At 41.5% G+C, this 25,399-nt stretch overlaps 1 protein-coding gene across 2 annotated transcripts; it reads left to right on the forward strand.

The window, feature by feature from the left end:
* Positions 1-661: 661 nt before the first annotated feature.
* On the forward strand, positions 662-25,329 carry plekhg4b (pleckstrin homology domain containing, family G (with RhoGef domain) member 4B). Of its 2 annotated transcripts, XM_074683450.1 has the most exons (24): positions 662-877; positions 6,669-6,866; positions 7,789-9,019; positions 11,658-11,861; positions 12,272-12,395; positions 12,780-12,873; positions 13,390-13,476; positions 15,316-15,432; positions 15,536-15,634; positions 15,851-15,993; positions 16,095-16,233; positions 16,324-16,446; positions 16,531-16,695; positions 16,854-17,722; positions 17,814-18,063; positions 18,392-18,481; positions 19,474-19,698; positions 19,923-20,093; positions 20,186-20,363; positions 20,468-20,584; positions 20,917-21,195; positions 22,727-22,953; positions 23,648-23,717; positions 24,995-25,329. In XM_074683450.1, the coding sequence occupies exons 1-23, from the start codon at positions 809-811 to the stop codon at positions 23,690-23,692; spliced, it is 5,244 nt and encodes a 1,747-aa protein (XP_074539551.1). In that variant the 5' UTR covers positions 662-808; the 3' UTR covers positions 23,693-23,717; positions 24,995-25,329. The 2 variants fall into 2 exon arrangements, with proteins under 2 accessions (XP_074539551.1, XP_074539552.1); XM_074683451.1 differs by lacking the exon at positions 23,648-23,717 and having other exon boundaries at positions 24,995-25,328.
* The last annotated feature ends 70 nt before the right edge of the window (positions 25,330-25,399 follow it).

A 25,399-nucleotide genomic window follows, 5' to 3' on the forward strand; every position in this document is an offset into this window, starting at 1 on the left:
GTGTTTTTATGTCCCGTGAGAGTTTTTCAGAAGTCATCCTTAAAGAATGTGATCTCATGAGTTTATTGAAGTCAAACACAACCTGTTTTGAAGAGACATTTTGAGATGCCATATTTGTCTGATGTAACAGGAGGCTGTTGGTGATTTAAGGGACAGCTAAAGGATTGGGTTTTTTTCCTGACAGTATTTAAGGGAGCAGCATTGTAGTGACTGACCTGAACCACCAATCCTTTGCTGATGTCTTTCTTTTTCCCTTTGAAAAGCAGCAGAATAAGCTGAAACCCTAGTCCATTTGTATTGTTAGTACAAAGAGAGACCTTTGCAGCAGGAGGGGTGGAGGGGATCTGCTTGTGGAGGTAGGGGTGCAAGGGGTCAGGAGGGACAGAGAGAACTGTCAGAGTCCAACCCCTTGCTGGGTGGAGGCTTAGGGCGATGGTCAGGTAGTGTTTTTTGTTTTGTTTTTTTTTTATTTCTGAATGAGGAGCCTGAAGTTGCAACCGTGTGCATTATTCACAGCTGGAGGAGGCTTCAGTAGCAGAGCAGCAGCAGCAGCAGGGTGGGGGAGGTTGTGCTGGAGGGAGGTTGGGAGGGTAAGTGACGGGGAAGCTAGCGCTTTGGCTCTCTCACGCTCCGACAGGAGTTTAGTCTGCTCCAGCTGCCTGCACCGCAGCACACAGAGGGAACAGGGAGCCAGCAAACACAAGGGACCTGTTGATATCACAGCAATGACTCACAGGGAGGATCGTACGCTGGATTTTAACACTTGGAGTTTATGACACATACATGTTGTGTATTGTTTGCTGCATAAATGCTGTCACTGGGCAAAATGCACTCCAGAGCAAAGTCCCGGAGTTACGACAACTACCTGAGCATTAAGGTAGGAGCTGGATTTATGTTACCCTGTGACTCTTAGGAAGTGTCTTTTTCTGTCTGTGGGTTTTTATGTTTGTTTCCTTTTTTAATGTTAAGAGTAAACTTGGCTTCCTGGGAACTTAAAGCAATTGTGCTCTGTGTGTGTGTGTGTGTGTCTGTGTGTAATTGTGTGCATTCACGGGATGGATGTTTTTGTCTCAGCTTGTAGACAGCTGATATGTTGACTTCTTTCTCTGTAGCCAAAACAAAGCAGGTAGCTGTCAATGCACAGACTTAGTGAGAGGGTAATGTAGTAGAGCAGTTGTGCTGATCTGGCACTACAACACTGCTGTCATATGACTTTTTGCATTTTTATTCACTTTTAACTCGTGGCCTTCCTTTCTGGTCACACAAAAAATCCCAGATTGTAAATGTTTTGGTTTTTGTGTCTTCTTTTCTTAGATACACACTTGTTTTCATTTCTCCGTGTTCCCTTTGGAGGCCATCAGGAGTTTTGTTGTAATATAATAACTCCTCAACAGGCTCCCTACCTGTTGAATGTCCATTACAACTGATTACAGGGAAACGAAAGAGAGACTTTTGGTGAAAGACAAATAAGGTTTATTTTGTAATTTTTTGGTCTCACAACTATCAGCATTGGTGAGATAATAGCTGTTTAAACACTGAAAAGATTGTAAACAAGATTTCATGAGCATGCTATTTATCCTTTCAAGGCTCAGTGAAATTCACAAGTTTGTATCCTTTCTGATAAGTCAGTTTCCTTTATCATCCTCCCACTTGTTTTGGTATGCACCAATGCTATATTTACCCTCTCTGTCCTTTGTTAGTCTCCTTTGTCTTTCCTGTCACTGCTCATCACTGCTCTGATTGGCTGAAGACCCCCCATTCACTTGGTTCCCTCTTGTTGGGGATTCTTTTATACACAGACCTGACCAAACACATGAATTTGAGTCTGCTGCGAACAACATCTACCCGTAGGGTCAGTGAGGTCTTTTAGGGCTGCTCAGGAACTCTATCCTGTCAGTGTTGTTTACATCCTGTCGGACAAGGTCATTAGTTTTAGCATGTCCACACAAATTATGTCTCTGATAACGAGCATAGAAGTCTCTAACATTGGCTGTTTGTTTTCACCTTACTCACAACGTTAAAATGTATGGCTTGGCTGAACACTTTACAAAGTACCTCAAATCAATCATTACCAACCGAACGGTTCGTCTTAGTAGTAGCTGCACGGCCTGACTGAGTGTAAACGCAGGGTATAAATGAAAAGGTTTTGCTGTAGACAAGTGGGTGGGCCAGTTTATCACCACCAGACTTCCATTATAGTTGATCCATCACCTCGCAGACCTCATTGTTTGTCCCACAGTCAGTTTGAGCCTCTGAGGGTTAAAGTTTATCTGTTGAGATAACATTACAGCATTTACTTTTAGCAAAGCTGATTTTAAAATTGGGATTCTTCGGGGTTCATACCCACATAGATAAGCCGATGTTATTGAGTTTTAGTTTGATTTTATAGTTCAAGTCTTGTTTCTCCCCGTCCCACCTTCTCTCCTCATGTCTCTCCTCTCATGAGATAAGATTTCCACTGGTTGGGATCAAAAGCTGAATCAGACTGAGGTCTCACTCAGCTTCTTTGTTAGTACCCTAGCACCTGGCAGTATTCTGTTCAACCTGTAGCCTTTGTCAGGCTGCTGCTTTTGAGGCTGTTAGCAGGTTGGTTAGTGAGCTGTCTGTATGGGGGCTCCAGGGCTCTCCTGTTACACTCCCCTGGTGGCTTCATGCTCCACTGGAGGCCTGGTAGGCAGCGCCTTTTGTGTCCCTGACCCACTAAATGTGTCAGTGACCACCTCTTACTCACTCTCTCTGTCTTTGTAGGTTCCTCGCTTTTTCTTTCTTTTTCATTTTTTGCCATACACCCCTTCCTTTTCCTTTCCTTTCCACACTATGTTCCTCTGTTTGGTTGTGTGATGCACGTAGACAGTAATGAATCATTTGTCTTGGTTATAGCTGATATCTTTGTATGTATTTTACTTGAAACAGAAAACACAACAGCTTTTCAGTGGCATGCAACCCACCCTTTGCATTGTAATAATAAAACTTGACTATCTCGGAGTAAAGTCTCCCAGTTTTAACAAGTCAAGCCTCCTGTTAGTTTCCTGTTTCACTGAAAGACCAATCCCCTACTGTTGATCCTAGTCTCTTCCTCTGTGTAACCTCTGAACAGCTGGTTTACACATAGCTCTGACAAAGCTATCCCACCTGGAGCTTGAAGCCATTAATTACCACCTCAGTCCTCCATCACAGAGGCGGCCGCTCATAGAGACCTGGCATCAGAAAAGAGTGGAACTTCCCAGTCTGCTTCTGTCCTGTCTGAGGGTCTGAGGGCTACGCATACACAACCATACACAACCATACACACTGCACTGCACTCTGTGGTTTCGAGCGGATAGGGAGCTCCACTTTGGTGGCTACGCTCACGCACTCTGCTGAGACATGCAGATATGTTTCCCACTTTCCAGGTGACACTTTTCTGAAAAGCTCCCCAACAATAGACAGCTAAAGACTGCATGTTGTACCTATTGTTAGACATTTACTACAGAGGGGTACTGTAATTTGTATTTTCCATTCCTTTGGATGTAAACATTTTGTTAAGAAGCTATTGTTAAGAAAGGCTTGTTTTGGAATTTGATCACACCCACCAGATTCCCACAGTGACCATTCCACTTTACATGTTGCACTGAGGGTGGGAGGGTTTAAGTGTTGTTAGTATTATATACTTCAAAGTTTTGTTACTTAATTGCTTAGACTTTGGAAATCCAACTCTCATTCTGACTGTTCCCCTAATTCAGTAAAAAGAGAGAAGATCACTGATGTAAAAACTGCTGTCAAAATACCTATAAGGTAAACTTACCAGCTAAGTCTCCAGTTAGCTTAGCTTACACAAAAGTGTGCACAAAATTCCATTCCTTAAGTGTCCACTTGGAGGTTGAATTTTTTAATAACTCACCCATTTTGGCGATAGTAGGGTGAAGTGTTATGCATAAGTTTGCTGATTGGACGGATAGTTGGGTACGCTGTAACTGATGCTAGGTTGACCAACCATCCGATGAGTCTTTTCTAAAAGGCAACCATTTAGCTTGATAACTCCTCTCCAGAAAACAATGGGAAATGTCACCAAGACCAAATGCATGTTAATATAATCTTTGTTAATGCCTTTGTTTTGTCTAAGTGTTTAATATGGCTACATTTACATTTAAGTACTTTTTAGCGAACAGTCTTAGGGATCTGCTGAATGCTAATAGTTAGCAGTTGTCCAGGTTTTAAGATGTGTTTTTTAACTTCTAAAATGGCTTCTTATTGTCCCTCTGTATTTTAACTTTGCATGTTTTTTATTTGCCAATTCATATAAAGAATCAAAGCTTGTCATATTTACCACATTTAGCAGTACAACCTGGAAGAAAGCAGTAAACATTGCACCTACACATAAGCCTCCCAACCTTAGCATTAAAAATAGCATCTCTGTTATTTTGGTCACCAGACTGCTGCCCTTCTGCAACATGTTGAATTACACACATTGGAGCTCAAATTTCTCATATGCTGATTGAATTATTTTTTAAAACACTCCCCCTGGTAACACTACAGGGTTTTTAATGCTTTGGGAACCTGAGGAGAAACTTGCTGCTGTGCGCTAACTACAGTATGTAGCAAGGGCTTTCCTCCCATTGTTAGCTTTCCTCCAATAAAACACCATGTTATTCTTCTCCTCCCGGGTGTAACAGTGACTAATGCCCAGAGACATTTTTGTCTCACCAAAAGCAGGCGGGCTACTAATGGAGGTGGGCGTTTTGTTTCAGGGCTCAAGCACTGTACAGCACATAGCACTTAGAGAGGCGGAGTGCACAATGAGCGCCTTGTAGTTGAGTCGTGGCATGTGTACCAATGCGCTGAACTGTACTTGCTCTCCTCTAATTGATGGTCCTTAGCTGCTTAGATAAACAGGACAGCTCCTACAAAGGGTGAAACACGGGCTGTCTGACAGGGTGAATTCCCTGGGCGATAACTTTTTCTATGCATTCTATTTTACACACACATATTGTCATGCAAATGCAGAATAGACATTCAAGTAGCAATGAGGAGCTGCGTCCTGACCCCCCACGTTCCTCAGTATGGCACACAGTTGTCATCGTGCTGGACTTTCCCTGGCAATGCTGTCTATCTGTGTGGTTATCACTGGAGGCAGATGTCTCTATTGCACAGTTGTGTTCCACTCGGAAAGGACAGATAGCTGAGGGATGTTTGGCCTTGGCTCCCACTGCTGAGAGGGGGGGTCATAGCAAGAACCGTGAACACAACTACAACACAAGGTCAACCTCATCCAGGACTATCAGACTGGGAAAAGTTGTAGCTATCAGTGCATGACATGTCATTTGTTTTGGTGGGGACAGGTGGTGGTGGCCTGGGTTATAGAGGGGTCAGTTAATAGTCAGTGATGACAGGTGTTATTTGTGGCTATCACAGCACAATCCCACCAACAACTGGAGTCCAGTGTGGACTTTCCAGTTCTGCTGTTTGTGTCCACTGACTGTGACGTCACCCCCACCAGGTGTTTCCCCTTTCTCTGATGGAAAGACCATCATGGTGGTCATTTCCTGTCATGTTTAAACTTCCTGACTGTCTGGCCGAGTTGAATCATTATCAGGCGATAAAGTGCATGAGCAGCCTCACATTCAATACATTTCAAATTCACACGCAGTGTGAAAAACAAAGCCCAGTTATGTTGTTGAAGTTGCACTACACGTATTCAACTTTTTTGTGCATCCCTGAGGAAAACCTCTTTGACTTCTGTGACTGTCTATATTTCTTTAAACTGATCTCATGGGTCATGTTTTAATGAATATCCTGCTTGGTCAGATTGATTGCTATAAAATCTGTCAGATTTCACTTTGTGTTGGTTGAAAAATATCAGGGATGCACTGATCACAATTTTTTGGCCAATCACCATCACTAAAAAGCCTGACCTGCCAGGACCAATTTGGGCCGATACCAATTTTTTTTTCTATTTTTTTTAACTGACAGCATATACCTTTAATGTTCCAATCTTATTTTATTGAAAATCATTGAACAATACCTGTGAAACAATAAAATCTTTATGTTTTAACTTAAACAACCAATTAAGAGTCCTGAGTTTTAGGTCTCAGACCTTCCCAGAGGTAAATAAGATCAGTTTCATATGTAAGGATGGGCCAATCACTGAACCCCCAAAAGCAAGGAAATTGTCACCGATCGATCAGTGCATGTCTAATTAACAAACCAGACTGTACATTTTTACATAGTGGACATTGGTCTGCTAAATATGAGTGTGTTAGCATTGTCATTCTGGGTAGGCTAATAGATCAAGCCATAGCATTTAGCTTCAAGATCTCTGCACCCTACACAGCCCAAAAGAGCATTTCAGCACACCCTTGGTAAAATGTGACCTCTCTGCCTAAATAAGCATTTTCTGTACTACTGTTCACATTTTTTTCACTAGTTCATGTCTTCAAACTTAAAACAATCTGTCTTGGGCCATCCTTTCTGCATGCTGTATTCTCACCAAGTTATTAAAATCCAATGAAGTTGACATTACTTTGTTTCCAAGTGTCTCAAGCCAAATCTGTTGAGTGTTTTTATGCTTGATGTTTAGGGAATGTCTTATGAGCAACAGCTTTGATGTGGTTTGTAATCATGTAATATTTAGCACCCACTTTCCCCGATTCAAGGCATCCAACCTAATCCAGTTCCTCTCTTTCCTTTAGGACCCTGAGTCTTTGGACAACTGTATCCAGAGCACCTTGTCGGCCTTGTACCGACCCTTCAGTGCCACTGCTAGCACTGTCCTCTGGCAGCTTTTCAGTGTGGTGGAAAGGCAGTACAGAGGAGACGGCCTCCGCTGCTTCATTGACTTCCTTGTTCCCACAGAGAGGATCCTACAGATCATTCAACAAGAAACCTGTGTGAGTATTTGTTGGTTTGCAGCAGTCAGTTAAATCCTGAGACTTCTTTAGAACAAACTGTGGTGATACTCTGCAGTGCAGCTGGATACAAATCTTTATGAAGCACAAGGTTGAAAAACAAGGGCATCATATAATAAACTAAAATCATAGAGTAGTACTGAAGCAATCAGACAACTTGTTTGTGAATAAAGAATGTGTAAATGTGTGAATATCTTGAGTGTGAAGGTCAAGCATCAGACTGGAACAGTGTTGAGTATTGTTTGGAAAACAGGCTGAAAGCATTCATCTTTCTCCAAATAGACAAAGAGAGGGAAACTGTAGTCTGTCTGAAAAGCTGCCAAAAGGCCCCAAAGTGAAATTCTGTATTCTCTCCCATACACTTTGATTGCTGTGTGTAAAGACTCTGCACTCAAAGCTCTGAAACTTAACTCCTTTGTATTCACCTCAGCAGTGATTACACTGTGACGATAGCCACAGTGTAATAGTTTCACCTAAGCTTAGCCCCTGAGACAAGCTGGTCCTCCATGGCAGTCTTTGTAGTGTGGGCAATATGAGAGGCTTCAGAGAGAGATCACATCCCCAGCCTTTACCTTGACATAACAAATGAAACAAGCCATGTCTTGAGATCAGTTTCTTTGCTCTGAGGGTTTGTTTTTTTACTACGTCAGAGTGAAGATTTGTGTTGTGGTTGCTGCGAAACCAGGCCTGATCAGACAGGTTTTCCTGTAGCTGAGCAGTCACTGACAGTGATTCATCTGCAGTGTACGATGAAAACATCTTGCCTCTGCATTAGAGTTAAACATGTGTTTGAACACGGTTTTGCAGGTGTCAGTTGTAATGATGCAAGTTGTACCACAGCTGAGCCATGACTCATACATCTAAATAATAATATTTTATGACCAACCTCTCTGTTTTCTCTCAGGTGAGGTTCAGAGGATTGCTCTTCTATCATGAGGGCTGGCCTCTCTGCATCCACGAGAAAGTTGTCCTCCAGATCGCCCCTCTGCACAAAGTGCGACTAAAGCAAGGAGACTTCTACTTACAAGTAGTTCCTTTAGGTCGAAAGACTGCAAAGCTTGTGATAAAATGTTTGTCTACCAGTGGGCAGGCCATTACAGAAATCCCCATCGCAGAGAGCATGTATGGCAGCGTCTTCACAGCTGAGTTCCTGCAGAATGTAACACGAGACCGAAACCTGCAGCCGCTACAGAACTGTCTGCTCACCACTGGTACAGCTGTTTTCAGGACGCCATTGAAGAACGTGGTCAACCCCCTTTTTGTCAAAAGCCCCTCAGACGCCATCATGCAATGCAGCAGAAGTGGATTCCGTGGCCAGCTCAGCACCTGCAGCACAAGTGGCTCCACGGGGACTTTGGACAGCCGACGCAGCTCCAGAGAGTCCCTGCACTCTCAGGGAGACTCCATCTTTTCTGAGCCCGCCTCCCCAAACAGGCACCACATGGAAGCTGGCAGTGTGACCCCTGATGTCAGTCCACCAGCCAGTGCTCCACCCTTAATTAAAATCGAAGGACCCACTGAAGAGGAGCAGGTTAGGGAAGGAAGCGAGGAAAGCAGTGAAAGGGAGCCAGGACCAGGGTCCAAGATGCTCTCTTTTAGTACAGACCTTAGTAACCCAGGCCCTCGACGACGCCTCTCGAGGGACTCTGTAACATTTGAGAGCAAGAGACTTTTCAGGAAGTCTTACATGGAGGCCCTGCAGAACCCCATGAGCCTTGGGTCCAGCTCTGAATCCATCCTTGAGGAAAACTCAGAGCACAGTGCTCGACTAAGAGAAAAGACCGTGACACCAGGCAGCAGCCCAGACACCCGCATGTCCTCCAGAGATCTCTTATCTCGCAGGCTGGGCAGCCGGGGCTGGCTTAGTGGTGATGATTCAAGACCCAGCACACCTTTACTTTACTTACAGAGGGGGCTGAGGAGCGCAGAGAGGCGGGCTGAAAGACGTTCAAAGTCACTGGAAAGGACTAACAAGGCGGGACAGGTCAAAGGTCACAGAGAACGATCCTCCTCTGGAGGATCCACAAGCATCTCCCCAAAAAAACTAATCAATGGTTACGCTCTTCGATTTGGGAAGTTGGATATTGAAGCAGCTTTTCCTGGATCTGAGAGGAGAAGCAGCAAAGAGGAACCAGGTACGTGTTGCTGCACTGCATGGAATCACCATGAAAAACGGTGCGGACAGATACCCTGATAGTTTTACTTGAGTACAGTAATTAAGTAACGCAGTGATATCTTGCACTCAATATATATGTGCATCCTTTTGTGTCTCATTCTGCTACTCCACTTACTGTAAAGATCCTTTTTTTAATTTCTACTCTATACATGAATCACATTACGCATTTATTTTCAAACATGTATACTGGCAGCAATATAAAAGCTGACTGAAACTAAAATTGTACAAAGCCAGCTGAAAAAACAGCTGCTCACACATAAAAACTATTATGGACCTTGTTAGTAATTTTAACATACTTGTGCGGTGTTTATACTCCATGATTCTGAAGATATTCATACACTACTCCTGATTGCTTAATATGTCAAAGAGCACTTCTGGACCCGAGTCTCATTGCCTTTGTCATACTCCTTTCTTTGGTGAAGTGTGTATATTATCACTAACACAGATTTCCAAAGTAAATTTCTGAATGTATGACAATCATCCTCATACAGTATCAGTTTTTCCTGAATAACATAACATTAATGTTGTCTCAGTGATGTAATCCCCTTCAGAATGGAAAACTGCAGTTTTTGAAGCGTGTTCTCCTCCAACAGTGGTTGACTTGTTTTACTGCATGACGTGTTGGTTCTCACTTATCGAATAAGACAACCTAAGGGTGTGAAAATCAAGTTTCACTCTGTAGTAGATAATTCAGCTCATCGGGGTGTGTAGTCAACGTACCCTGCAGCAGGACTGGTTACAACAGTTCATCACATGAGTACAGCTCAAATCTTTGACGCTGACAGTGGTGACGGATTGTTTTTCTTTTAGAGCCCCTGTGTATTCTTTGGCACATTTGGGGAACAGGTATGGCCCCACCCTGGAAACGGAATCATAATCATACCTGATGTTTTCTTTTAACTCGTTTTTGAGGTATTTTCACACGGGTGGCTCCAGGTACATGCTACCATGTGAGCACCATCCAGGTGCTGTTGTCGTTGTTGTTATTAGAAAACAGATTATTCTTAAATGTGAGAAGAAAAATGGCAGTGCTAATTAAATGTCTTTGCATAATCAAACACAATAGCTACATCTGTCAGTACTGCTTTTTAAAATCAAGGTAGTCATGTCAGTGTTTCGCTAAATTGTGAAGTAAACATGAATCAGCACATGTACAGTGTTACTTTCACATCAGTGTCATGTTTCTGAGATCAACCTCAGAGGGGACTGAGTTTCAGCTGTTGCAGAGCAGGTTTCCCATAACAACATTTCAAAGGCAACAAAGGATCCTGTAAACCCTGTCAACTAACCAACCACAGGGACCCCAACATCCCACAATGAGATGACCCAATGAGTGCTGTTGGGACTGGGGGCTGCACTGATCCCAGATAGGTTGCCTCGACCACAAAAGTGTCCTTTGTGAATCAATCAGCCACCAGGGATCCATGGAAAAAAGAAGCCTTTCAGTCTGCACTCTAATCTTTGTTAGGGTCCTCTGAGTTCAGAAATGCAAGACTTAACTTGCACTGATTTACATCATCCTAAAATCAACCTCAAGGTGAAAATTACTCTTCAGACTCATCAAACTGCAATGTCAAAACATGCAGCACATCATCTGAATTTTATCTCCATGTGGGTTACTTAAATAGTTAATCATTACTGCAGAATTAGCTCCTAATGCTGAAAAGTATGACCCTCAAACACTACTTAAACATACCTTCACACAGGACAATACTGAGGAGGTTTAACTCTTTATTTGTCACTTCCTCTGACAACAAAGCATTTTAGGAAACATGCAGCACACAGAAGCCTGGCTACACAGTCGCACAGGAAACGCATTGACTGTTTGAAGACAAAAGAGGCTGAGCTGGGAGGGTTTACTGTCACAGAACAGAACAGAACAATACCAGAGGCCTCAAACTGTCTAAAAAAAGACAACACACAACAGGTGATCACAAAAAAGTGAGAGTGTTTGAAGGCCTGATGCGACTTCATGTTTGTGGTGAGTTTAGTGTCTGTGTGTCTGATGTTTTGGAAGATCCTGTTTTCATTGTGCGTCAGCCCCAAGTTTGGACCAAGCCAACTGCTGATGTCATTCTCAAGTCAAAACAGTGCAACTAAGAGATAGTGGGCAACAAACATGGCAACCAAAGCTGAGAGGTTGGCACACTTTCACCTGACAATCATATCAACCAAATACCTAGAGCTGTCTCTTTCTGTCTCATTACCCAGCCTGAAACTCTCTCAGTCAGGTGTGTGCAGTAATGCAGTGATAAACTTTCAAATTAGGCTTTGTTGAATCAAGTCTGAAATGTTGCACCTCTTTGGGATGCCAAGAAGCAGCATTCTTGTTACAGAGCTCTGAGGTATGAACGGCTGAAGAGAAGAGGAGTGTGAAGAAATACGAGTTGTTAATGCCAGAATTCAGGATGAGTCAGCCTCGCTGAAACCTGGTCTCTGTGATGAGTCAGTGTGAGTTCACAACTAGAGTTCACCTTTCTGGCCACTAATAAACATGAGGTTTTACAACTGGGTCAAAAAATATACAGAGGTGAAAATAAGCTTCTATTTTTGCTCTGTAACTGAAAGTTCATCACTGTTTAAATTTATCTTTACAGGACACCGCGATGACAGCATCAGTGTTGATACCAGGGGGCACAGACACAGTGCAGATGAGTCACTCAGTCCTAAATCTGCCAATGGGTCGGCCATCAGGCTGGCCTCAGGATCCAGCTGCTCCTATGAGAGCATCACAGCGCTCCCGAAACTGGTGTCAGAGGTCAATCAAGAACTGCTAACGTCGGGTGCTGTGATCCTGCCAGGTAAAGAAATCCTGAACAGCTCATAATTACTCTTTTCTTTCTCCTTTTAAAAGCTTTTAAAAGTCATCTAGTGAACAGTAATGTTCTCTTTCAGATTGTGAATTTGATATGTAGATGTTTTTTTTTTTTTTGTTGCTAGAGCCAAATAATGGGTAATTTCAGTTTATGATACTCAGATACTCAGATGCTAAGTGACTTGTTGGCCCTTCCTTTAAACCTCTCTTGAATCATGATATACCTCATGTCTAATACATGTGGTCACATGTTTCATCTTATCTTTTGATTACTTAACCAGTTTTTGTTTGAATCAAGAAATTTTGACTTCGAGGATCATCAGTATTTTAACACTTGACCGCTCGAAGCCTAAAGATTCTTGTAAATCACCCATCATCTGTATTCCCCTCTTTCAGGAAACAGAGATCGCAGTGGGAGGGCAGTCCTGCAGGTGTGCACAAGAGCTCAGGTGTGGGCAGGTGAGAGTTGCTCTGTTAGTGACCTCACCTGTTTACTGGGCTACTACTACTCAACGCTGCGGTAAGTCGCACACACTTTTATTTGTCCGTGTAAAAAATAACTCTAGTAAATATCACACCTGTACATTATGCCCGAGGTGGTTGATCTCTGTCCCATTCAGGGGTTCTATATTTGTTATCTTTTGTTTACCATGTCTGTGAAGACTCCAGCTGTTTTCATCATGTATAGATCAATGAAAAAAGCTGCAATTTCTTTACACACTGTATTTTCTTTGTAAAAGCAGTTTATACAAAAAGTTTATCCCATTGTTTGACTTAAAATGTTGTTCAAATATCACAAATTTTATTTCTTATCTCTGTGCTTTGGTTAAATCAGGTATTACTGTGAACACAATCAGCTGTCCGTGTCAGAAAACACACTTACAATGTTACACTTGGATTTCAGGAAAGACAGGCGTGATCAAGGTCTCTCTGTTGTAATAGACAGCAGAAGGCAGCCGCCGGTTCCAGCTCTGTTGTCATCTCTGTCTGAATTGCAGGTGAGCCCACAGTGGACAATATGTAATTACCCTCCAACACACACCCAAAGGGTTTTCAGGCCCTGCCTACACCTCTGTTGTCCCCTGAGCTTAAATGTCATGTCTCTTCAAAGAGTTATTACACGACAGCATTCCTTACACTTTTCTTATTGTTCTGTTTCTTGGTCTCTTACACCGTTTGGTTCCTTAAAGAGGCACACCTTCGAATGTGTGGTGGCTGCAGTTCTAAGACATTTTTGTGAAAAAGGCTTGCCTCAAGGCTCCTGTGGAGAAGCCTGTGCTTACTTGTCTGTTTTTAACCACACGCTGGGAGCAGGCAGGCTGCAGCTGACTTACAAGAGACACATCATCATGTTATAATGAGGAGTTTCGTACTGATGCAAGGATGTTAATTCTGTAAACCACAAGACATACATTTTAAGTCACCCTAAACACATGTTAAACACATGCTGAACTCATGTACATGAAATACTCATGTTATTTAACTCATTTTAATTGACTGTAAATGTTTTCCAGGCTTTAGTACCAAATGCACTTTACTCGGTTCTGCTCCTGATGGACAAGGAGGCAGCAGCCAAACCTGAGAGGGACATCCATGTACAGGTAAATGAAGATTCCAGCTATCCAATGATGAATTCATATTATTGAGAGCTTGAAAGTATTTTTTATGTGGCACATTCACACAAAGATAAGTTAGTGTTTGTTATATAACACACTTTGGGCTGTCTGTGCTGAATTTTGTGGCCTGCTCTGGATTTGCCAGCACAAGGTGTGTCTCAGCTGGGTGTGTTTGTAGTGCATATCTGTGGCTCTTTTTTGTGCACCACTTTGTAGTTAAGCGTTAAGCACAACACAACTAGCTTCCTCTGTTTAGTCATGCTGCTGCTGCTGCAGAAAAAAAGCACACAGAAAGAGAACAAGCAATCAAGATTTAATAAATCCTCATGCGCACTGGACTTAGATCAGATGAGTCATATTAAATCGCACCAGAGGAAGCAATGACGACACAGCTGAAATTGTTAGTGTGTGACATTACTGGTCCTATGTTTTTTTAGATTCTTTATTTTCAATTCTGGAGGGAAACATCAGGACAAAAACACATTTTCTTATTTAAGTATGAGGAATTAAGTGTAATAAAGGAGAGACAAAATGTGCGTAACCAACCAAGTATGCAGCATTAACCAGCCCTTTTTGATATTAAAAGTAAAGGAAAACATACTCTCACTGTGTCGTCATTTCGCCTTTCTTCTTCATGCTGATCTCACAGTATCATTATATCCCACTGTGCCATCTTAATTCCTACCTTCAGCTGTATCCCTGTATGTGTTACATTGAGTAACATCATTGTCATTACACAAAAGGTAAACACAGCAGGTTCCTCACATATTCATACTCAGACATACACAAGACAGTGCTCCATCTCTGTCTTCTGTGTCCTGTCTGGTCACAGCAGGTGAAGCTCTTCCAATGTGGTGTTGGTGTCTGGTGTTAGCTCTGTCAGCCATGTCTGTGAATAGCATAATGCTACTCTTCCCTCTGGTATTCCCTCTGTTGCTGGGTTAGCATGGCTAGCTCGTCCATCTTATTGATCTTATAGATTTTACGTTCCCAATAACGATGGATGGAAGGACAGGTCCATGTCTTCACTTCTTAGCTTACACCTGAGAACCAGCACATCGTCCTCACCTCCTTCTCCTCACCTTGTGGGAAGACATCAGGCCTTACACCAGTTAGCATTGACATGCTACAGGCTGCTAACAGCTGAGTTCAAATGTAAACAATGCAGCCATGGTTACATGTAGGAAGAAAAACACAGGAGAAAAAGTAGTCAAAATATCACTGAAGACACAAAAAGTTTTGTGTCCATGACCAACAAATGAGCCATATGATCCACTCCAAATACAAAGATTACAAAAAAGAGACAAAAAAATTACAAGAAACAGACAAAGAAGAGAGAGCTGCTGCAAAAGGCAGCCATAGCCAACAGGGCAGTGCCTAGCAATCATGACTGAAGAAGCTCAGTCCTGGACCCTGTGGAGGTGGAGGCTGGCTGAACTGGAGAACGATGGACAAGCTGTCATCATCTATTTTCTTATGGACCTTTTGGCACTTTCTACACACTTTCTTACTTTTGTTTCTTGATTGCTGCTGTGATTTCAATTCCGTTGTACTTGTTATAATGACAATAAAGTTATATTCTATTCTATTCTATTCTATTCTATTCTATTCTATTCTAACGCCTCTGTTACTGTGAACATAGCACTGAGGCGACTTGGTCTGACCATTACACCTCCGTTAAATTTCTCATTATGGTGAAATATTACAGGAGTGCAAGTACGGTGCCTTCAACCAGAAAATTTTTAAGAGCAGCTGTATATTTGAAGCAGGACAGATGAGATGTTCAGGGTGACACGTGTGCATTTGTGTGTTTCTTTGTCGCAGACCGAGACGCTGACCTCTCTGAAAGCTCTGCTGAAGCACATTGATCAAACCCAGCTCACAAAAAACCTTGAGGGAACCTTCCACTACGACCACCATCACTGGATACACTTTAGACAGGTGGGCATGTGATAAAGCTGAAAAAACCATTTGCATTAGGAGCATAGAAGAGTTTCAGTTGAAGAATTAATAATCACTTGTCGTATTTTTCTCCCTTGAACAGAAAATTGAACCATTTGCCAGCAATTGTAATGCAGCCATCGCATCTCTACACGAGTCTATCAGCACACTGAGCAACAGTGGCAACCTGAAGACCGCTAAGGTTAGACTAACCCCCTGCAGGCAGTCTGACCTCCTTATTTATGAGTCTCCACTGAGACACAAAGGCTCTGCTGGCCCTGTTTAAGAGTTCAGGGTGCTCTCTGGTTTACTTCAAAGACATCTGTGCTTTTATAGCTCATTTAATATGAGAAGAATTTGTTTTGGGTGTGACATGAAGCTGTTTGAAATTATTTTCCATTGTGCATATTTTAATCAGGAGGTGTCTGAGGTGATTGAACAACAGAGGCATCTCATGAAGTGTGTCCTGGAAGACACACGGCTTAACAGACTGCGATTAGAAGGAGGGACGGCCCTCGCCCGCATCAGGAAGGAAGAGGCCTGCGAGAATGAAAACTACAGGTAAAACAGGAATACCGCACCACGTTACAGAGTTTAATACTAATACACTCAAAGTGGAACTGAAAAAACACTTAACTAACTTGTTTTCTCTGCTCATGTAGAGATGCTGTTGACATGTTGAATGCCCTGTACAACCAAGTAGATGAAGAAGTCCATAAGCTTGTGATCCTGTCCAACAAGTCCCAGAAACAGTTAGAGAGTCTGCTGGAGGTGTGCAGGTTTGAGGAGAAAACACAACAGGTGAGCTCAAACAGTTAAACACCATTACTCACACTTTTTCCTCACAAAATGAGACATTTATTTTACAAACAAGTAATCCTTCTTCTCCAGATCAAACTGTGGTTCAGTGTGGAGGGAGAGAAGCAGCTCATTCCTCTAGAGTCTCTGACTCTGTCAGTAGCCAAAATAAAGGAGATGAGAAAGGACTTGGATCAGTTTTTGGAGGAGTCTGTGGTAAATACCAAACACTGGTTTGCTTCACCACTATTTATCATACCAGCAGAGCTTTGTTAAACAGTTTTGTCTTTCTCCTGACAGCACCAGCAGAGACATGGCTTACAACTGGTTAAAGAGTCTCCTGAGTCCCTTCCAGGTTCTGCTCTCCTGGACTTTAAGCAACATCTGGGCTACATCTTGGGAAGAGTGGAGAAAAGGAAGAATCAGTTGGACATCCTCGCCAATCTGTATAAATTCTATGACTCAGTGAGTAAAACTCTTCAGAAAATAACAGCTAACGGTCATGTAACATATTATATTACCCTGTAATGTTTGAGTAATAACACTTACTGGATGACAAAAGGCTTTTTTCTAGCTTCACTCACTTAAAATTAAGGTGTTTAATCCATCTTTATAATTTGTAGGTAAACCAGTGGATGGAGCACTGCCAGGATTATTTCCGTCAGCTGAATCTGGACAGTACAGGAGTCACACTGTCATCATCTGTGGTAGAGATCCTTCAAGACTACTACACTGAGGCATCCAAATTCTCTGAGGACAACTTCAGCACCCTCAATGACATGGTGCTGTCTCTGGAGAGTCCTCAGCAGCTTCAGCAGTGGAACACAGTGTGGCACAAATGTCAGCAAACAAAACAGCAGTTGGAAAACACTCTGGCTCAGGCCCTGGCAACAGAACCGAACTCTACAGATGCAGATACAGAGACTTCTTTGAATGCTCCAGAAAAGCAGATTGAAACTCCAGAACAGTCGAGAGCAAATGCATGTGTGCGTTTACACGGGGCACTGCCGCTGTTGACTTTTGAGGACAACAGGCTTCAGTCTGCTGAGCCTTTCTCCAGGAGCCCCTCTGGATCAATCTCCTCCTCCACACAATTCACTTTCCCCACCGACTGTGACAGCAAGCTGAGGCACAGTCCATCAATGTTCGAGGACACAGACAGCGACTGCACGGTCGACTCCACCATCTCCTGCCACTCGGAGCCCGTCTACTCTGGTGCTGCCCGCCTCCGCAAGCAGCCCATGAAGAAGATCATGAAGAAGACCATGAGCTACGAACTGACACGGAAAGACAGCCACTCAGATGTTAGCCATATTCACGGCTACACAGGTGTGTACATCAAAGGTTTAGAGGTGACTAATAATGTGTCGGTGGAGAAGAAGCTGCAAAGACCTGATGTGACGAGTCCTGCATTAGGACGCAGCCGCAGCATGTCTACACCCACCAGGATCCACAACAGACGGAGCGATGGAGATGGAAAAAAGCAGAGCAGGTGAGGAATTTTAACACTTAATAAAGAATTTACCACCAAATAAATATCATCAGTACTCCTAGTCTCACATAAGTGTTTGTTTATTATCCAGTAAAGTGCAGCACATCATGGATGAGATGATTTCCACAGAGAGGGAGTACGTCCGCTCCCTCAGCTACATCATTGAGCACTATTTCCCAGAGATGGAGCGTCTTGACTTGCCCCAAGACCTACGAGGGAAGCGCAGCATCATTTTTGGGAACGTGGAGAAACTGTGGGACTTCCACAGTCAGTACTTCCTGAAGGACCTGGAGTCATGCGCCCATTCGCCGCTGTCCATCAGCAGCTGTTTTCTCAGACATGTGAGTTTCCTGAGTCCACACACGACATGAAAAAGCATCAAATCTACGAGCCAGTGTCTCTGTCAGTGAAGATGACTGTAAATAAAACTGTGACTGAAAGTTAACGACATCTCACTAAACAACTTCTAAGGCAGCGTGTGTTAGGGTTAAACTGTCTGACTCTTTTATTTTTGTCCTCTGCACACCTTTGTTGTCACTCTTTAAGCAGTGTAATTAATGACACCAATGACCTTTGCTGGCTCATTCATAATGTTTGGCAAAGCATAATGAAATGTCTGCATACTTTTTTACTGTAGTCAGTGTCCTAACTTGTTGATCTTGTGTGCAGGAGGATCAGTTTGGAATGTATGCTCTGTACAGCAAGAATAAGCCTCAGTCTGACACTCTGCTCTGCAGCCATGGCAACGAATTCTTTAAGGTGCGTCTGAAACTCTGGTCACTTTGCTCACAGAGCAGCAGGTACTGATTTTAACTCTTAACTGAGACCCAATCATCACTTCAGCCTGAAGTTCTAATATTAATAAACAAATTAAGAAAATACCTTTATGTATCACAAAAAGAAACAACTTAGATGGATGATGGATTTATTTTCTAACAGTTATATTGGTGTTAGACTTTATTCACAATACAAAGATAAACACATTTTTAAAGCAGGGTCAGACGTCCATCTTGTTTTTAATTCTTAAATCTTTAGTCAACGGAAGTTTCAATTCTTTGTGTAATCACATCACTTTTTGGTATTTGAGGGAATTTTGAGGCCTCCACAAGAAGCATCAACTTTGCATGACTTGTCCACCAGAGGGCGCTTGAGTTTTGTTTTGTTTTTTCTGTTTGGTTTTTTTTTTGCTAAGCATAAAATTTGCCATAGGATTGAATCTCCTTTTCATTCTTATTTTGATTATCAAGATTTTATTTCAGGCTTCATGTCTCAAATCTCGAGGGTAAGGGCAGTCAATAGAGCGAAAAACAGGGAAAAAGAGAGCAGGGAGAAGAGACATATAGGGACACACTGGTAGGAATTAAAACCAGGCCACTTGGAGGACTGTAGCATCTGAATGTGGGGCACAAGAGTTATCCACAAGGACAAATCAGTGCCATTATCTTTGTCTTTACTGCTATAATCAGTGTACCTGAATATAGAAGTTTTGTATGTATTTGGTCAAGTTGAAAGAATAACTTTTATAGACCTTTAAAACTCTATCCGTTTTTATCTTAAAACTATGGCTGAGTAAAATATATGCATAGATAACAGCTAATTGTGAAAACTAGGGAACAGCATGAATTCCTTAATGGTCAGGACAGTAAACAGCTAAAGGAATCTGACTGACTGTTTTAGTTTTGTAAGTCACATTTGCAAGAGTAGCCTACTGTCTTCAGAATGATAACCCAGTGATCGTTCTGTCTCCCCAGAATAAGCAGATGGAGCTCGGGGATAAAATGGACTTGGCCTCCTACCTGCTCAAGCCCATTCAGAGGATGAGTAAATATGCACTGCTGCTCAAAGACCTGATCAAGGAGTGTAGCCAGTCCCAGGAGCAGGAGCTGAGTGACCTCCGCACCGCAGAGGAGATGGTCAAGTTTCAGCTCCGCCATGGCAATGACCTGCTGGCTATGGATGCCATTCGAGGCTGTGATGTAAGCTGTTCTCATACTTACACTGTCACAAAGATTCATACGATATCAGTATGAAAAATAAATCCTGTGTTACTTTATTGAAAAAATCTGCTGAGACAGAGGTCTGTGAAGTATTTTTAAATGTGAGATCATCTTGTTCAGAGTACAGTAGACTCAGGTCAGATCCCCAGCAGAGATTGTATTGTTCTTACTGACGCATGTGACCCATCCTGTTTCCTCTTTAGGTGAACCTAAAAGAGCAGGGTCAACTGCGCTGCCAGGATGAGTTCATAGTCTGGTGTGGACGCAGGAAATACCTCCGTCATGTCTTCTTGTTTGAAGACCTCATCCTCTTTAGCAAGACTAAGAAGATTGAAGGAGAATACGACACTTACATTTACAAACAGTCTTTCAAAGTAGGAATCCATTATTTCAGACTGACTTTTAATCACTACTCAAGGCTTTTTTAAAAAGTCTAATCACTCGTTTTGTTTTCTCTCTTCTTCAGACTGCTGAGATTGGCATGACGGAAAATGTCGGTGACAGCGGCCTGCGTTTTGAGATTTGGTTCCGTCGACGGAAGTCACAGGACACGTTTATCCTGCAGGCCAGCTCTGCAGAGGTCAAAGCTGTGTGGACCGCCATCATCGGGAAGATTCTATGGAGGCAGGCGCTTAGAAACAGAGGTGATTTTCTTTCTTATTTATCTCTCTGTAATGAATTTACACTCAAACCTTTTATCCAGTCTAAGACGGATTTTGTCTCTAAAAATACCTTCTTTTGGATTTAGAGTTGCGCATGCAGGAAATGGTGTCTATGGGGATTGGAAGTAAACCTTTCATGGACATCAAACCAAGTGACGCTGCTATCAGTGACAGAGCCATTGACTATATTATGAAGGGGTCAGGTGAGCTCTTCTTGTACACTCTAAATCACTTCTCTTCCTCTCTTTAAGTTGTTCTGTCCCCAGTTTCTTAAGAATTTTTAACATGTAGATTCTCTGACTTAAATTCCAGCCTGATGGCGACATCTTATTTCAATTGCAGCTATGAGGATTCAAAGTAAACACTGCAGAAAAATACATCACATTATCTCTCTTTCATAGATTTCCAGAAATACAGTGATGGAGATTCCATGCACTGATTATTTTCTCCAACAACCACAGAAATTTTCATACATTCTTGTCATTTTCTGTCCACCCATCATCTCACAGCTCACTGTGTCTGTCTCTGCCCACAGAGTCTAGGACCAGAGCGTCCATCGCTGTGCCCTCGTTCGAACACGCCACTTCATTCAAGAGACCTCACTCTACCATCTCCAACAGCAGCACCTCCTCCTCCAGCAGCCAGTCGTCCTCGTCACTGCTGGGCTCACTCAATCTTCATCTCTACTCCTCACCCTCACACCCACTCTCACATCCATACCAGACGAGCAGCGTTCCCTCCTTCGCTCAGTGGCCGTACGACTGCATAGAGGAGGACGAGCTGGAGCAGGACAGTGGGAGCCAACCCTCCATGAGTGAGCAGCTTTTTTCTCTTGCTGTAAAAACCCATCAGCAGACACAAATACAAAATATCTCTTTTTCTTTTGAGAGTTTCTAGTTGGATTTTTGTGATCCAGCTTTATCAAACTGCTCGTATGAACAACATCTGACGGCAAAACATCACAACACTGTTTGGATGTGGACAGACAATAGATCTTGTTTTGTAATTATTTAAATAGATTCAAATCTGTTTAAAAAATCTGTAAAAGAGTGATGTTAATCACTATTTGAACCATTTATAATCCACCATACAAAGTCTGCCAGAGCATATCTTTACATTTTTATACGTTGCGGTGTCTTTTTTTTTTTTACATAAAATTTTGCTTTACATCAGTTCAACCCTTATATCTCAAACTTTACTAAACTGTATAGACTTATGTCCAGTCTAACTAAATAAATAAGCACATCTACGAAAAGGTTTTGTTGACACATTTTTTAATCAGTGTATATTTATTAAAAGTTTTGCAAAATACAAAACAAGTAGAAAAATAGATGTATATAGAAAAACAGATATACAAACAATCAAAGAAAGCCCCACCCAATTACCGACCCACTGGACAAATGTTATGCTATATTAATCAGTCATCCTACACTAGCACTAGCGAACCTAGAAAGAAGTATAACAAATTATGGGATTAAACTCTCTGCTCCTAACTTCTCAACAAACATCAAGAAAGGCTTCCAGGTTTCATAGAATCTGAAGACAGACCCTTTAAGAGAGTGTCTTATCTTCTCAAGCTTGACATATTGCATAATCTCTCATCCAGTGAGAATATTCAGGAGGAGGAAGGTCTTTCAACGTCAAAAGTACAGAAGGCGAGCATATTATTCTTGGAGTTATGTAGATGTAGACCCTGTAGCATGATGCCAGATAAGGCAGTGAGAGGGAATGGATCTACTGGCACTCTAAATATTTTTGAAAGAGTATTAAAGATGGATTTTCAAAACGCATGTAGTCTTGGACAGGTTCAAAACATGTGGAGTAAGCCTGCTGGGGCTTGTTAACACCTGTCACATGTCAGGTTTAGGTCAGGCTTTTTGACATTTTTGTTTTGTTTTGTTTTGTTTTTTTTGTACTTTTTAATGTTTCTTTAAAGAAAACATAAATTAAGTTATAATACTTGTTTGCAAAAGTATTCATCCACTTCATGTCAGTCTTTAACTGTACAGGATTCTTTCCGATAAAAAATTAGATAAGATAAAAGCAAAGAAGAGGATTGAAAAGGACAGAGCAACAAGGTGAAAATGATTTTGAATTATGTAAAGTAAATCAAGGAATAGATTGGGAATCATCATTAAGTTAGAATGCCTTCTTTGCTGCTACCACTAGGAGCTGCCAAAGTCTGAAAATGTTAGATGTCACATTTAGAGAATGATAAAAAGATAAAAATCCAAACAAAATTGATAGAGGATTTTTGAGTTTTTGCTTTCATAATAAAAAGATAGAAAATTTTTTGGTATTGTTTTTTTTATAACGGCACAAATGTGTCTTTTGATGTCAAACAGTCACGGAGAGCTCAGAGACGTCCTCCCAGTGTAATTCCAGTGACAGTGTAACCGGGCCTAGCACCCACACCATACCGAGGCACGACAGCATCATCATGGACTCCTTCAACAACAATGAGCCTCCCTCCTTCCTGTGCTCCTCCACGCCTCCCCCGTCTCTCATGTCACCCTCCATATTCCAGAAAGAGGAGGATCTCCAACCTCAGGGTACCAAGTTCATCACAGCAGTGAGTGTCTGATCAAGGTTTACATTACTGTCTTGAATGTATTTTGAAAATGACAGTAATGGATGAAGCGTAACAGCAGTGACCCCCAGTTTTATCATACCTCTCACTCTCTCTAGTCCTGTATTTAAGATTGAGCAGATACCATATTTTAATATGAAGGTTTAGAACCAAAGATTTCACCATTTTTTCTTAATGCCTGTCTTTATTTATTAGCATTTTTTCTTTTCACTCAAAAAGATGTGATCTTTGTTTTTTATATCACTCACTTTTTTACTTATGCATCTTTTCTTTGAATTTACAGAGCATGATAATTTAGTTTTCTATGGATATGCTATTCAAACAACATATTGTAAAGGCTAGAGATTTTTTCTTTTTTATAACCACGAGTCAAAAACACAGTCATGATGGTCAGCTTTTTACCAATACCTGGTCTAATGGAAAGTTTTAAGGTTTAAGTCTATCTGAGGGCAATAAAGTTAAAGTAGATGACCAGTCAGAACTGTAGCAGTGTTTTTTTCCTCTGTCTCACACATTCATTCACACATATGAAGAGAGATGAATGGCCGGGGAAGTATTAAGTAGTCAGTCATTTAGACAAGGAGGTGTTGTGACGTCAGACTTTGTGGATTTGTGAGACATTCACTGAAGCGTCTCAGTTCCACTCACCAACTTTCTGCTGTTCTGTTTTTACCAGAGCAAGACCTCTCTTATAGCAGTAGGCCTCTCTACTGTGGTCTGACTCACAGCTGAGGGATTTTAGCTCAGTAAGTAACTGATTCCACCTGAGAGGACAAATACGCTGCTCTCTACCGTCTATTTAACAACTGTGAGGAACCTGTGGTCTGGCTACTAATGTGTGTCAAAATGTGCTTTTGGTGGCTTTTCCACGAACTGCATGGCAGAGGGTTCTTGTAATGGGTTAAAGGGCTCTTGTCTTGAAGGGTGGTTTGTTTTTTGATCCTTCTGGCTTTTCGTCATGTTCTCTTCTTGTTTTCCTTTTTGCATCGTATTGACATGAGGGTGCAATTTGTGTCCTGGAATTTATGTTGTCAAGTGGCCTGTGTGTGTCTTTATTCAAGCATGCTCTGCTACAAGCTATCCTCTAAGGTTTTGTGATGCGTCGGTGGAGTAAAGTTTCTTTTTGCATGGGTTTTGTGTTTTTGAAAAATTGTTTAACTCTCAAATCTCAACTTTGTTTATAAATCACCTTCAATCCAGAAAAACATGCAGCCTGAAGTGCTTTTCAACAGAGGATGTGATGGCAACAGTTACACCAATTAAAAGTGAGAAAAATAATGCTAAAAGGATAAGAAATACATCTAAAATTGATGGAGTAAAATAAATATTTGAAAAATTTAGAAATGTGAATATTCAATGAAAAAAATATTTTAAAAAGATTACTTCCACATTTTATACTTTTGAACTTATAAAAACAGCAATAAACAAAGCAATAAAAAAATGAAATTACATTGTTTTATCCTCATCATAACTTCAATGTAGAGTCAACTTTGAATTACTTGACACTGTCATAAAAAAATGCATAGACACTTCAACATGGCTGTGAAAGAACATGCTATCAAAGGAAGTAAAAACGACGTGGTTTTTCTCTTCATTTTTTTTTAAGTCTCAGCTGAGAAAATGTGAAACAAACTTATCTTTGATGCACCAAGTTCCTTAAAATCTCCCCCACTGCTTTTTTCAACTTTTCTTTATAAACTGTCTTCTTGTTGAGCTCGAGGCTCATTAAAACTGAGGATGAATGAAAACATTTTTTAAAACTTTAGGTCTAGAAGATGTATTATGGTCAACAACTTAGCTTTTGCAGTTTGAAAAACATCAGTGTTCCTTTATGCCATTTTTTCACTGTTTGCTTTTAGCTCCTTAAACAAATACCTAAAAATCTAAACGAACAAATATTTAAAAATTAGGAATCATAAATCAATAATAGAACTTGGTTGTAGCTTGCTGTTGTAAAAGAAAATGCACCAGAAACCCATCGATATGTTGTAATTTTTCTGTCTTGTTTCTTTTCTCTTCATAGTTGTGATGTCCTCGGTGTGATGCCTGATGTTGTCGTGTTGCTGCATGTCGTTTGTCGGGACACAGAGATGAAGACAAAAGAGTTCAGAGTCTGAGCACTAAGACTTTAATGGATGAAGCTCAATACATGGCATTTCATTATATTCCTGTACATTTAAAAGTGACATATCGTTCACCTGGCTATGATGGTACGTCAGCAGTCTGTACATTTGTTTTGTTGAACTCTTGTAGTTATGAAACTGTGTTTATATTGTAGATGAGTTTTTATTACGTATTTTATAAAACAAACTGTAGCAGGCAGATGAATCCAGACTTCTTGTACAGCAACATGTTTTTTGCCAGCTTTGTAATAAAAAAAATTGTACAGAAGATTAAAATGTGAAAAAACACACACTTGTACCCATTT

Source organism: Halichoeres trimaculatus, unplaced genomic scaffold, assembly GCF_033239565.1.
Source record: "Halichoeres trimaculatus isolate MK-OKI-2021-1 unplaced genomic scaffold, fHalTri1.1 fHalTri1_scaffold_12, whole genome shotgun sequence".
Classification (NCBI taxonomy): Eukaryota; Metazoa; Chordata; class Actinopteri; order Labriformes; family Labridae; genus Halichoeres; species Halichoeres trimaculatus.